Source organism: Pelodiscus sinensis, chromosome 3 (genome assembly GCF_049634645.1).
Source record: "Pelodiscus sinensis isolate JC-2024 chromosome 3, ASM4963464v1, whole genome shotgun sequence".
Taxonomy (NCBI): Eukaryota; Metazoa; Chordata; order Testudines; family Trionychidae; genus Pelodiscus; species Pelodiscus sinensis.
The window spans coordinates 167,250,027-167,265,349 of NC_134713.1; the positions used below are offsets into that span (position 1 = coordinate 167,250,027).

Genomic DNA, 15,323 nt, shown 5'->3' on the forward strand with positions numbered 1-15,323 from the left:
ATTTGACCATTAGGATAATAAACTGAATGCTTTGAAGTATGTTGGGGAGTATAAAACCTTTTCATGCCTAGCACAAGCTGCTGATATAATTTATGTATTAAACCTTGCCAGTTTTAGCTGGTTAGTTCAGGATCTGTGGTGGAAATATGTTGAATCTGTAATTAAAATTGCTGGAGTCTGTTCAGATTTATTAACTTTTTTGTTCTTGATCATGAACCGTTTGAAGTAAATATGTTACATTTAGTAGTTTTTTATGTATGTAGATGTACAGTACTGGTTTTCACATGAATTCTTATTTTGATATTTGTGTCTAGCACTAAAGCTTATTTTCAGCGGATAGATGTAGAATTGAGATTCCCTATAGGTAGAAATGGAGTAATATATCATTTGAGGATTTTGCAAACGTTTCCAGTTATCTAATATTTTGAGAGGTAATAAAAGGAGGGCAAATATATACCAGAATGTTAAAGTTTTATAATGGAACTGAAACATGATTTAATAATTTTCCTGTAATTCTTAAGAAGATAAGATCACAAGAACAACCATACTGGTTCATACCAAAGGTCCATCTAGCCCAGTATCCTGTCTTCTGACAGTGGCCAGTGCTAGGTGCCCTCAGAGGGAATGAACACAACAGGCAATCATCAAACGATCCCACCCATGTCACCCATTCCCAGCTTCTGATAAACAGAGGCTAGAAATATCCATAAAGAATATCAGATTCTGAAAACCCAGATTAAATATTTTTCCAATCTAAAGAAAATACCCAGACTCCTCCCAAAACACTCCCCTTCTCACACCTTAAGCCCATGAAGAAGATGAAAGAACCAAGAAGCCTGTGATAGGTCTCAGTCAATTCACTTAACTGCAATTTGAGAGCCTTCCAGTAATAAATTAAGTGCAATCTGAGAATCAATATATAGAACTATATTTTATATTTTTAAAATATCATAATTTAGTAATTGTGTCCTATTCAAAATGGTTGATGTCAATTGCTGTTTTCATCACTGATTCTTGAAAAATGGTTCGTTAACATAGCCCAAATTTTACTGAGGAATGGGCCTCTGATTTTAGGTTTTACAACACAACAATGCCTTCTTTTTACTGTCTCAGGGCCTTCTCAGCAGTTAGAAGGGCCAAGATTAATTTAAAAAATCTTAGGTTTGTATTCTGTTGAATACATTAAAATCTCTGAATACCACACCGTGTGGTGATGCAGCCATTTTTTTCATGGTAAATTCCCTTAGTCCTGAGCCAAGTCCTTGGAAGAGCTTCCCCCCCTTTGCACTCCCCCCCCCAGTCAGCCAAAGGACTGCAAAGTCACAGTCACCTGAACTGCTTTTGATTTGTTATACATTTTATCAGAATGACTGCCTGCAGTCTTATCCAGAATCCAAAACATAGACTATTCTGAAGAGTAGTCATCTTCAAAAGCGCTTTTTCGAAAAAAGGCGTTGTTGAACACAGTGCTTTTTCGAAAGAGAGCATCCAGACTGCCTGCGTACTCTTTCGAAAAAGCGGCTCTCTTTTTCGAAAATACTGGTTGCTGTCTAGACGATCTTTCGAAAGAAGCTTTTTCGAAAAATGCGTTGGAAAAAGCCACTTTAGAAAGAGGTTTCTAGTCTAGATGTAGCCAAGAAGAGCAGAGTGCGGAGCAGTGCAAATTATAGAGGCCTTGAAGAATAGCTTTATTAATGGCCAGTTTTGAGAGCCTTCCACATTGCTCTCCATTAGTTGCCCCTTCATTTACTGAATTTGCCTTTAATACCCTGCCCCACCTCTGCTGTTCAAACAATAAAGAGACCATTGTTCAAAGAACATGAGGTTTTTATTTGGGGAAAACAGCTGGGAAATGAAAGAAGTGGGAGCTCTAAGGGCATAGGGGAGCTCAGAAACACGCAAAGGACAGCCTTTTGTTTCCTGAGGTCCTAGAAGGTAAAGCTGCCCTTGAGTTCCCCTCCCCCATGTCGTGGGGTCCTGGCGGACCTTGGTGACCCTGGAGGTGGCAGCAACAGGGCTGGGGGAAGAGGAAGTGGTGTTTTCATCAGGGTGGATCGGGTTCTGAGAGGGGTCCCTCTCCAGACATTCAGCCAGGTGTTGCATTGCAGTTGTCAGGGAGATGAACATGGTCTCCTGCTGTTCCCTGGCAGCTCTCCTCTCTCTTCATTTTGTGATCTGGTCCTGCTGCTCTGCTCACGTCTCCTGCATGAGGGAATTCATGCACTCCATTTGCTTCTTGAGCATGTCCTCTCTTGTGCTTTTTTGCCTGCAGATCTGAAACAGTTAGTCAGATGCTGGAAGAGGGAGAGTATGCAGTGAGCTGGCTACAGTCCCAACTACAATGAAAAGTTACAATAGCACACATTATAGCACCTATAGGGTACATCTACACTGCACCGTAGCTCAAAATAAGATATGAAATTTGAACTACACAAATTGCGTATCTTATTTCGATCTTATTTTGAAATAGCTTATTGTGTAATTTGGCGCTGTATTTATGCAAAATAACCTGCTATTGCAAAAGGTTTCTTACTCTTTGTGGAATGAGGTTTACAGGGACATCGGAATAGCAAGCCCATTTATGTTTTGAAAGAATGGGCTTGCTGTGAAGATGTGGGATAGCTATTTTGGGATACTCAAGTATCCCAAAATAACATTGCAGTACAGATGTAGACACATTATGTTAAGCCTACTCCATATCTATTAGCCTACACCAAAGGTCTTTGTAAAGACAATAGAGATATGTTCTGTGCAAGGCCAAATGTTTGCTTTAAAGCAGGCACTTTACAGCATGTAAACAGAGTTTTCATGGGAGCATCTGGACATACAAGGTTTGGAGTCCGGCAGGCATGGTAAGGGCCCAGCCAGGGCAGGAGCCTGAGGCAATAAGCGGGGGGAATGGGAGGGACAGGAGAAGGCGGCTTCCCTCTGTGTCCAGCACACACGGCTTCCTGGGAAAGTGCTACTTTCCCAGCCCTGGGAGGAACGAGGTGTTAGACACATGCAGCTTCCCCATCTCCGTCCAGATTGCCATGTGAAATCTAAATCTTCTCCGAATCACACAGAGTGATTGGGAGTGGATGCTGACTGGCTGTGGCCATAAACCTGGACCTTATACTGCACTGGTTTATGGTTCAATTATGCCACATACTGGTGACTTGGTGTGGGAATGTGTCCTACCATGGAGGATGGCATAAGGCTGGCCTCCCCAAAAACTTAGTGAGATGATCAAAGAGTTCCTAGCTGAGAACTTCATGGAGTTGTGCAGGGAAGACTCCCGCTCCATCTGCAGATGCACTAACAAGCTATTTTGGGCCTTCCACACTGAGTAGGCACAGAGCATGCCACACATCACATCCAATTACCTTAACCCACTTGTAGTAAGAAAAAAAAACTGTGTCCACACCAGAAGTGCCCTTCCCTGTGTCGGTGGTCGACTGGGAGAAATCTTGGGAGTTGGGGACTAGCTCCAGTATCATGAACAGATCTTGGCTTTCATTGATTGCCAGTTAGCCAGTCTCTTCCTCCTCCTTTACCTGCATCACCACTCTGATGCCAGCAATGTTGTGGCTGCACTCCACAATCATGCTTGGGAAGCTAGTTGCTCCCCCACCCTTGAGAATAGCATTCAGCTGCTTGTAGAAACAGCAGGTGTTAGGTGCTGCACCAGACTGTGTGTTAGCCTCCTTCACCTTGTGGTAGGACTGCCTCAGCTCCTTCATTTTGACTCTGCATTGCTGGACATCCCTGGAATAGACACTGCATGCTGACTCTGTTCTGTGCCCTTGAGAATCAGAGCCCATGGGAGCAGAAATATTGGAAGTCTTCAGTCTTTGAACTGGTCAGTCATGTCCATGTGCGCAATGATGTGCTGCTCACTTTGAATGTGCTCGCAATGCTGGTCACACAGGAAATGAAATTCAATTTTTTTCCAGAGTTTTTTCTGTTCACCTGGAGAGCAGTAGAGACGTATGTTCTGGCCAGAGCAGTTAGAGTGGGAAACTGCAGGTGAGCCTCCCACAGGCCTATGGCCTTGACTTTTTCCAGAACTGTGTCTATGCTACCGTAAACTGGACAATGTAAGGTTGGGAATAGCATTACTCCTCAGGAAGTCAGGAATAACTGACATTGACAAGACAGGCTTGGGGGTATGGACACATCATTTAGAAAATTAACCAGGTGTGGCTAAAATTACTGTAAACTCCTATTAGACCAGGTCTTAGTGTGCATGATTTTCTCAGGTATAGTGCTGCTTCCGTGGAAATGTGTCCAGGGCAGGGAGAGACAGGAAAATATCTATCCACCAGTCAGAAAAGTTTACAGCACTTTCTTCACTGGTGTCTACAATTTTCTGGTTTACCTCTGTTATGTTGCCAGGATCTCAGGGAAAACTTCAATATCTGTACCAAGGTTATTGTTTAATAGACAGGATTGCCACCATTAAGTTTACCCTCCAATACAAATGTTAAATATTTAGAGTGCAACCAGTGTGGAAGCTTATTTGATTAATAAAACTCATGGTATGAAGCCAAAAAGATTTTCCAGCTGCTACTTCTATACTTGTATATCTTTGTTTATACCAAGTCAGGAAGACAATCCCCCAGATGAATTGAGCAGAAAGATCAAACTGAGATTAAAATGAAATGTTGTGTTTGGTTTTTTTTAATCTTACTTCATTGCTAATGCAATGTTTATGTTCTTTAAGATTAAAAATAAAGAAAGTACTGGGCTTCACTACAGTTGCAAATAAAGTTAAAATAACTGACAGTCATTTTTTTTTCTTTATGCATTGTTCCTGGTTGGACTTGTCAGACCATTTTCCATGTTTATTGTAAGGTGGCAGCAGGAAGAATTATTCTTATAGACAGATGCTCCCAATCCAGATATTGTGAGGGTCTCCTTTGTGACTGATATAACAAGGAAGCAAGATTTGCCACTCAAAGCTAGAATTTTATAGTTTGTTTACATTTGCCTGGTTGTTGTGTTTGAGCTCATTTCTCCTCTCCACTTTCCAGTAATAAAACTCTTTTGAGTTAAGTTACTGATAACAGGTGATGTCTGAGTAGGATATAATTGTCACGTTACCGGAGTTTAAGGAAGCAGCCAGGTCACTGCTGCACCCATGGGGGAGTGTTTGCCCCAAAAGTGGGTACAAAGGGGACCATGTGAGGTGTCAAACAAAAGCTTACTTTTTACTGATTCTGTATATGCTGTTCATATATCGGTATGATGCATGTATGTGAAGTTATGAATATGTACTCTGTATGGAGACTGGAAGTTTCTCTCTATGTGGTTGAGCAATGGGCTCTGCATATGGACATGCTAATTAGCAAGGCTCCAGGGACAATAGGTCTCTTAAGTACCAGAGACCCACCTATGAAGGAATCTAGGTGCCTGGTCAGAGACCATCTGACTCTCTCCAGCTTGTAAGAAGCCAAGGGGGGGGCGGGTGGAGATATAAATAGGCCATGTGGTCGACTCCATCTTGGTGCTCAGCTCAGGTCTTCATCCCAGAGGCAGTAGTGCAGGTATCGAGGAGCCAGAAAGAACTGTGTACCCATCCTGACATATGATGTACGCCAAAGACTTTTAAGCCATCAGTTAAAATATCTCTGCTGCAAGCCTGCATCAAGGATTGGGAAATTCGATGAATGTAATGTATGATACTTTAACAACCTTACTCTCATGCTTTTTTTTCTTGTAGTAATAAACCTTTAGATTGTAGATTCTAAAGGATTGGCTCAGTGTGATTTGTGGATAAGATCCAGAGTGTAAATTGACCTGGGATCTGTGGCTAGTTTCTTGGAACTGGACAGAACTTGTTCGGGGAAGGTGAGATTGGGCTTTAAAACCCCCTCACCTGTGTATGAGGCCCGGGGCCATCTGGGGCACGGATATTGCTGGGTTATCGGAGAGGTTTTGCTCGTGAGGCTTCTGGCTGGCCAGGCAGGCAGCTGAAGCGCTCTGAGAGACAGGTTTGTGGCCTATTTGGGAAAGTCTCTAGTCTGGGGGCTGTAAGGAGCCCTGAATTTGAGCAGCTGATCGTGACCGGACACCCTCAGTGGTGCCCAGACCCGGCCCAGTCCATCACACTAATAGCAGTCAAAATGTCACATTCTCTGGGTACTAAAGTGCCCCAATTGGTTAAGGAATAAACTGTGAGTGTGCACTTTGATGTTTATTTGGTAATCCTCTCATCTGGTTAAGGCATGAAGCCAAATGCCTTCATAACACCTGAGATGTATAGATTAGGTACCTTGAGGCAATCATATTGACAGGTTACTAATGTTGTGATACATAATTCTGTTTAAAAACAAGAGCGGCTTTTGGCACATTACCAATAGTATATTTTGAAAAAAAAAATCTATACATTCCTATTGCAGAACAAGTATTTCCTAGGAAAGAAAAAATTATAAGAGAAGATATTTATTATACAGAATAACTTTATTAGTAGTCACTTTGTTTCTCTGGAAAGCAGATAATTGTCATAGAATTCTGTTAAATTCTTGCTAAGAAACAGAAGAAAGTAATATAGTGCTCTTAGGAAGTTTAAGATTATTAAGATTTGTGTACTTTTTGCAATGGAATTCGGCTCCTGAGTTTAGGCATTTGAATTTAGGCATCTGGGAAATTTTATCCTTAAAGTGGATTTTTTTGTAAACATTAATGTACTGTTGTTATTTCTTGCATTATTTTAGCAAATGTAATAAACAGTAATCTGACAATAATTGCCATGTGAAAAATTTTTTACACTTTTTGTAAGAGTTCTTATTGCAAATTATTTTAAACAGAAGCATAAGACATAATTGAAAATGGGGTTACTTAAAAATTGCCTGGGAAGCTATACTTAATTATGTTACTAGGAAAAACATAGAATGCCATTCTATGTTCAATTGCATTACATTTGAGGAGGGAGAGAACCCCAAACAGTCTGACTCATATGGTTTTGGAAAATACCTTTGCACAGGGTATCTGGCTGCAGCAGACTGGCTTTTCCTCCATTTTCCATTCTTTCTCCTGAATAGATGCCAGATTCCTTTGGGAAATCATCATTTATAAAAGGTCATGAACAGAATGAGGGGCATTCTTTAGTATACAGTTACCATTAATGAGAAATTAAATATCTGTAACCATGCCAGAGTTATATGTATCTGAAAAGAAACATTTGTATACAAGATTCCCTCTGCTAACATAAAATATGGTATAGCATGAATACAGGAACAGCTGTAAACAAATCACTTTCCACTGTGTTGAGACTGCATTCTCATTAAAAAAATATAAGTTCTTATTAGCACTGAAACAAGTGTTTTCCTAAACTTGCCAATGCAGGATTAAAGGTTTTACTATCTGTGACCAAAAATACAATATTCAGAATTGGTTAGATAGGGTATGTCTGCACTACCACCCTAGTTCGAACTAGGGTGGTTAAAGTAGGCAACCGAAGTTGCAAATGAAGCCCGGGATTTGAATTTCTTGGGCTTCATTTGCATCTTGCCGGGCGCCGCCATTTTTAAAGCCCCGCTAGTTCGGACTCCATGCCCGCTGCTACACGCGGCACGGAGTAGGTAGTTCAGATTAGGCTTCCTATTCCGAACTACCGGTACACCTCATTCCACAAGGAGTAACAGTAGTTCGGAATAGGAAGCCTAATCCGAACTACCTACTCAGTGCCGCGTGTAGCCGCGGGCACAGACTCCGAACTAGCGGGGCTTTAAAAATGGCGGCACACGGCAAGATGCAAATGAAGCCCGGGAAATTCAAATCCCAGGCTTCATTTGCAACTTCGATTGCCTACATTAACCACTCTAGTTCGAACTAGGGTGGTTGTGTAGACATACCCATAGTGACTAGGACTGACCCACTGTCCATAGAACATCCATAGTTGCACTGCTTGCATTTCCATGGCGCACAAGCACTATCCTCTCTTCGCTCTTCTGTAAAACAAGTCACCTAAAGGAAATATGGAAGAGATGGGGATGTAGTGAAGGGAGCATTCTGTACCATCCAGAGATTGTAATTGAGCTCCAGGAGAGAGAGTTATAGCTTCTTGTGGAAGTGTAGCTTCTCTGCTCTTCCCCCAGTGCACACTTGTATTTTCAGGGTATTATGTGTTCTGAAATGGATACTTTGGCCTTGTCTACACTGGCATGTTTTGTTGCCAAAACCTGCCTTTTGGTCACAAAACAGTGAAAGCATTTATACCGAATGTGACTTTTGTGGAGGGGAAATGCACAGTTTTGGCTACAAAAAATTTCCGCTTTTGCGAGAGACTTCTGTCTTTCCCCTTCCTTTATTGTTGACAAAGAGCCAGTGTGGACTCTATTTGTTTTGTTGAGAGAACTGGCTTCCGTCAATATTTCACAATGTCTGTCCTGATGGCAGTGCTCAGTGTTTTGTGATCTCTCCTGCCCTGCAGGTATGAACCCCTCCCCTTCCAAAGCTCCTGGAAGTGTCTGACAGTTGAGTGAGCTGCTCTTTTTTGGGAATAAACAAAAAGCAAATTATTGGAGTGCTTCTGTACTAGGAGCACAGTGGCAAGCAGACCGCTGCTTCACGGGGAGAGATGGAGAGACTGCTGTGCTGCTTTGACATTCCTTAGGACGGAGAGCTCACAAAGCTATGAGAGAACCCCAAGAACTGTAGGGATCTGCTCTGTTATCCCACAACACTGCACTGTGGGGTGCTTACCCACATTGCTTTGCTCTATCTGTCAACAGGGGAGTTAGCAATGTGGCCATGAAATGTAAACAATGGAGTGTGGAGGGAGAAAAACTAGTTTGACCTGTTTTCACTTTTGGCAACTTTTGCATGTCGACAGCACACAGCATGAAAATACGTTTGTTGCCAAACCTGCCCAGTGTAAACATAGCCTTTGTCAGATATGTTATGCTATTAACCAAGTGTGCGTGCTGTGTGCTAATCAATGTCCTTTCATTTGTTTTAGGAACCTATGCCACTTTGAAAATTTACCCTTTATCTATTTATCTTGTTCAGTTAGAATGTGTATTCTAAATCCTTAATTTTAGTGAAATTAATAAATTAGGATATTCAAATTTGCTGTTATTTGTTTTTAGTAACATAATGGGAAACAGATTGTTGCTACTGAACAGCTCAGTCTATGGTCCTATTATATTTTTGTCTTAAAGAAGACAAGGACAATCTTGAAAAACAGAATCTAGTATAGATCTGTTTAGATATATGTAGCTGGAATTATACCCTGTCACTAGCTAAAGGAAATATTTTAATGTTTGTTTTGTAAGGAACATATTTTGGGTTAGTTTTAACTGTGGTTAGTCATTTATTTTACATTTTTTATTTTGGAATATATTAAAATAATTTTATTTAGAATAAATGATTAACTATTACTTGTTAAGTCATAGCAATGCACTCCCTGCATGTAGGTGGTAAACATATTTCTCCCTTTTCTAGATGTGGCCACTCTCCTGTGTATCGTTCACGTGAGATGGCAGGCCGAGCACTTGTTCCATTTGTTATGATAAACCAGATACCACATACAGTACAATCCCTGCTTAATGGGCTTCCAGACCACACTGCTCCATGCATACGACAGAATTCTGTTCATGGAAAGCTTCTACAAGTAAGTTCTCCTTTTGTGTAATGTGTTGTTGTCATAGTTCACGGTGAGTTGAGAATTTATTAAGCAGCACATGAAAGCACCTTACAGATCAGTTGTCTAAGAAAATAAATATAGGAAGCCAAAGTGATAGATTATTTAAATATTGTTATATATCACAGTTTGGTAAATTGGCTTATCTGTCTGTCTATATATCTGTCTATGGCTTTGTCTAGACTGCATCCCTCTGTCAACAGATGGATGCAAATCAAGCACATAAAAATTGCTAATGAAGCAGGGATTTCAATCTCCTGTGCTTCATTAGCATAAACATGGTCGCTGCTTTTTTCGAAACGGAGCTTTTTCTAAAAAAAAAAGGCAGTCTAGATGTGGATCTGTCAAAAATAAACCCTTTATCGACAGATCCTGTATTCTTCAAAAAATGAGGTTTATAGGATCTGTTGAAAGGATTAATTTTCGACAGATCTGCGTCTAGACTGCCGTTTTCTCGAAAAAACGCTGTTTTGAAAAAAAGCAGCGGCCATGTTTATGCTAATAAAGCGCGGGATATTTAAATCCCTGCTTCATTAGCAATTTTGATTTGCCTAATCTACATCTCTCTGTCAACAGAGAGATGTAGTCTAGACACACCCTGTCCGTCTGTCTGTCTGTCTCTGTCTGTCTGTCTCTGTCTGTCTGTCTGTCTCTGTCTGTCTGTCTGTCTGACTATATCTATATATAAAAAGTTTTTCCTGAGGGACAACAAAATGTTCCTGCCAGGCGACAAAATGATGTCATCACGTCATCACGTCATCAGCATCAAAGGGCGCTCTCAGTGAAGCAAAAGCCCCCAGAGAGAGGGGGTTAGGTGAGCATAGCGAGCAGAGGCTGCAGCCCCCTAGCTGGATTTAATATATAGGCCAAAGGAACAGAAGGTCAGTTGTAACAAAAACAACAATCTATAAGACAGTGTAAGAAGATATACAACAACAACAATTACCCTCTAATTTTTATGTGCAAGTGCGGAATGAATTTTTTCTGTGCGCGCCAATATGGAAGTGATATGTAACACACAACATTCATATTGGTGCAAATCACAAATGTATTCTGCACATGGATAATGTGTGATGGGGTGGACCATGGGGTTAAGAGTGTGGGAAGGGGTTCATGGCTGGAGCAGAGGGTTGGAGTGTGGGGGGGATGAGGACTTAGGAATATGAGGGCCAAGGGATATGAGGGTTTGGATTATAGGAGGGGACTCAGTGGGTGTATGCGGGAGGGAAGAGCTCTAGATGTGGAGTGGGGCTGGAGATGAGGGATTTGGAGGAAGAGCAGGCTGCCTTAGGGACAGAGGACTTCTCCAACCCCCTCTCACTGCAGTAGCCCTGGGAGCGAAGAGAAGTACCTCTACATGGCTCTAGCAGGTCCACTGGGGCTTGGCTGTGGAGGAGATAGATGCTACTCCATAGCCTTGGCATATCCAGGCTAGATTGGATGAGGGTCGGAGAAGGGCTACCTCTCCCCCAGCAATAGTAATTCCATGTTGAGGGCAGCAGGCAGACGTACCTCTCCAGCAGCCATGATAGCTCCACACTGGGGATAACAGGCAAAGGTGCCACTGCCCACCAGAGTCCAGAGCTCCTTCATGAGGCTTAAAAGGTGACTGCATGGTTGAGCAGCTGAGAGGGAACTTAAAATAACAATGCCATTAATGTAGGGATTTTCATCTCTGAATCTTAGAATGCTTTTTATGCAGTGGGGAAAATATCATTATTCCTATTTTAAAGATGTGATCATTTATGTGGAGAGTTTGTTACTTGTTCAAGGTCACCCACCAAATCTGTGGCAGATCAGAGACTCCCACTCCCATATTTAGTCTACTCAGATTCCTTTCTTCTTATCCGACACATTTTTCATGATCCTTTTGGTTACCTCTCTTGACACAACTTCATTTGTCCTCTATGCTACACCCACAGCCACTTCCTTTTACACAATTACTTAGGTAGCTTTTGTTACCAGTTAAGAACATCAGCATTTGTCCCCTTAGGTATGCCCAGATGTAGAAGTGTGTAAATAACCCAGATAAATAAATATTAATTGATTGCATAATTTAAAAGCAAAACTGAAAATAATGAAAATAGTCGTTAAAGAATGCAAGATACAAATATTTGAATTACATTTCTAATTTTGTAAAACAATATTATTCCAAAAAGTTCTTTAAGGCCAAAACCACAGGAAAAACCACTTTCCTGGCAGAAATAATGGTATTTTAAGGGTTAGTTAGCATCTGTTTCCATTCTGTTTTTAGAAATGTGCTCTTGTTACACTTTGGTTTTGAATTTTTTTTGAACTGTTAAGACACAAGACTGTAAAGTGACATTATCAGCTTCAAGTTAACATACAAAAATTCTGGTTTCTTGTACTGTGTCCATTTACAAGGTAATAAATCCCAAAATTCTTTGTGAAAATTCTCTTCAACATCGTTTGTTTTTTGTTTGTGTTTTTGCTTTTCTGTAGACATTTGAAGGGATCTTTTTAGCACCAAAAGAAAAACAAACAAACCCAACTCTGACTCCTTACAATGCTGAACTGACTGTTCTTTAAGTGCTTGTTCATATCCATTCCTGTGTGTGTGTGTGTGTGTGTGTGTGTGTGTGTGTGTGTGTGTGTGTGTGTGTGTGTGTGTGTGTGTGTGTGTGTGTGTGTGTGTGTGTGTCACATGCATCGGTACAGAATTATTTCTCTCTGTGGTATCGATAGAAGACTGACTCTGGTGCCCTGTGGGGTAGCACTCATGCGCACTGGTATAAGGGGCATCACTGGCTCTCCCACTGCCTCAGTTCCTACTCTCCACCAGTGATGGTGCTACAATGTCTCATTGGCTCAACAAGCTTTCCTATCACAACTGTGCCTTGTAGTTAAGTCATTGTATATAGTATTTGAAGTTGTATAGTTAATAGTCCCCTTAGTAGTAAGTTAAAATTAGTTCTTCAAGTGCTTGCTCATATCAATTCCAGTTAGGTGTTTGCACGCTGCACACATTTGTCAGAAAGGTTTTCCCTAGCAGCTATCCGTTGGGTCAGCTGTGAAGTCTTCTGGAGTGGCACTAGTGTAGCACTCTATATATGATTGTGCCAACCTGACCTCCCATCAATTCTGTCTTAGCACCAGTGACTGGTGTTGGAACTGTGGTTTCTTTGCTTAGCAAGTGTTCCACATGTTCTTTTCTCCAAAGCAGTTCCTGATGGATCCACTCTTTACCCTCAGTGGCAGGACCTGGCACTGAGTGCCTCGGAGGTGTAGCGCACCCCCATTGGTCTTGGAGAGGGCACCAATAAATAAACTTGCACCGGCATTCACTGAAGCCTTTGAAGTCCCAGTAATAGTTGCGCTCCCCAGCAAAGTCGACCAGGGTGATCCAGCCACCTTCATCGGTGACAGCAAGACTTCCGACTTTGACCCGGACAACAATAGAGTCTAGCTGGGCCGCGGCCTCTGAGCGTGGCTGTGCTATGTTCTAGGGCAGTGGTCCCCAATGTGGTGCCCGCGGGCGCAATGGCGCTCGCCAAGTGATCAGGGCCGTCCCAAGCCATTCTTGCGCCCTGGGCGCCCGGCGCATGCGCGGCCCCGGGCGCCCGGCAGCCCCAAAAGGTTGGGGATCACTAATCTACGGCATCGAGCCCTATCCACCTTGACTTACTGAGAATGGAAGCAGTGGTCATCAGCCCATCTTCCACGCTGGACCCCTTTGAGGCCACATGAGGCTTCATTAAAATGACTCAGTCCTCTGCACGGACAGGCTGCTTGCTCCACCGACCTCCCTGGGAAAATTGACTATGCTGACCCCATCTACTCCAGGCACAGGAGCCCTCCGGTTGGAGTCCTGGCATCGCTCAGAGTCCCAGCGCAGCTCCTGTATCAATGTTGGTCTGACACGTGGCATTGGTCTGACTCCCCGCCTTTGGGAACTGTTCCCACACACAGGTATTTGCAGGGAGCTGATCCTGGTCCTGCTCAAAGTTATCTGGAGGAGCTTGGCACTGAGATGCATTGTGGCACTGGGGAATTTGATACCATTCATGCTCCAGTTCATACACCAGACAACGACCTGTGCAGAGCCATTATGTCTTGCCTTAGCACTGATCTCTGAAGCATGATGATTTACTTGGGCACCGACACTGGCCCTGACAGTTCCAGCGCCAATCTTGATCCTAGTACCAGTTATAGTCCTGGTGCCTCTCACTTCCCAGAAGATGCTTGCAATTTTGGCACCACTCATGTTCCTGGCACCGGTTGAGATCATCATCTCGAGGGTGGGCTGAGTTTCACTCTTCAGCACCACATAAGCAATGAGCACTGGCACCAGGTGGTATATTATTCCAAATTGGTTCAGTCCCACGCTGGCCTTCCCATTCTGAGTTGTCCTTGTCTCCCTCTGGGGAGGCATCACCTTCTTTGGGCCAGTTGATGCCAGTGATCTCTAGTCTCTCCAGGTTGTTGAGTAGAAGGATTCCATGATCGACATCCTGGCTCTGGAGGACCCTGCTAGGACAGCACTCCCATCATAAAGACTATACAGTATTCAGCCAGTATTCTGGCAGACCCTCACCCTTCACCATGCTCATTCATGGTGGTGGTGGTTGTGGTGAACGAGAAAGAAAGGCAAGGTCACTAGGTCTCGGCACCTAAATTGGGGGATGCTAAGTGCCTCACTTTATTCAGACATAAGGTCTATTTCACCAGGGGGTCTGATACGATAGCAAATCAACAAAATATCCTAAGTCAGTATAACTCTACACAACTCTTGGGCCTTTCTCCATAAGTTTAAGAAGCTTTTGCCCCAGGAGTTATGGGATGAATTTGCTGCCTTGGTCCATGAGGGTGAGACAGTGGCCCAGACCTCTCTCCAGGCTTCATTTAATGTGGTGGACTCAGTGGACTTACCTGGGATTTCTACGCACAAGAATGTCTACCACCAGCCCTCAGGGCTTACACTAGAGATCCAACAGACAATCCAGGACCTCCTTTTGACAGGGTTGGTCTCTTTACCGAATAAACTAATTCCCATCTGCATAGCTTCAAAGGACTCAGGGAGTACCCATGAAGTACATGGGCATACATACCCTGGCAATGAAGTTAAGGATTTCAAGCCACAGTTCTGAGGCCCTTCTCCACCTGGGTCTGTTCTGGCTTCTCTCATTGTTAACCTTGGGGCTCCCATAGGAAGTCATCTCGATCTCAGTCTGGCAATAATCAGGGTCAGGTGAAGACCCTCTCGGCCTCCAAGCAGGTCTTTTGAAGGTGCACCCAAAGACAGAATGCTAGCAGTCTTGGATTCATCTCTGCCTTTCCTGAATTGTTTGTCCCATTCCACCAGGCATGGACCAGCATTACCTCAGGCCATGGGGTTCTCCACACTGTGGAGATGGGATATTCTATCCCTTTCAGCTCCTTCTGCCCCCCTCCTGCCAGTCCCTCTGTAGGGACCCTTCTCATGAGCAACATCAACTACAAGAGGTGTAAGCATTCCTCGACTTGGGGGCAGTGGAGGAGGTTCCTTGGGAGTTCAGTGGCAGGGCTTTCTATTCCTGCCTAGTTCCTTATCCGAAAAGTAAAGAGAGGTATCCGACTGATTTTGGATCTCAGAGAACTCAGAACAAGTTTGTCTCCAACCATAAATACCATATGATCTCCCAGAGCTTGAGCCTTCCCTCCTTGGATCCAGCGGGTTGGTGTGCCACCCATAATT

At 43.1% G+C, this 15,323-nt stretch overlaps 1 protein-coding gene across 2 annotated transcripts in view; it reads left to right on the forward strand.

The window, feature by feature from the left end:
* THADA (THADA armadillo repeat containing) overlaps positions 1–15,323 on the forward strand; it is a 308,025-nt gene that overhangs the window by 148,241 nt on the left and 144,461 nt on the right. For both annotated transcript variants that reach the window (XM_075925431.1, XM_075925430.1), the window contains one exon: positions 9,430–9,598. In XM_075925431.1, the coding sequence (XP_075781546.1) occupies positions 9,430–9,598 (169 nt within the window). The remainder of the gene's footprint in view (positions 1–9,429; positions 9,599–15,323) is intronic.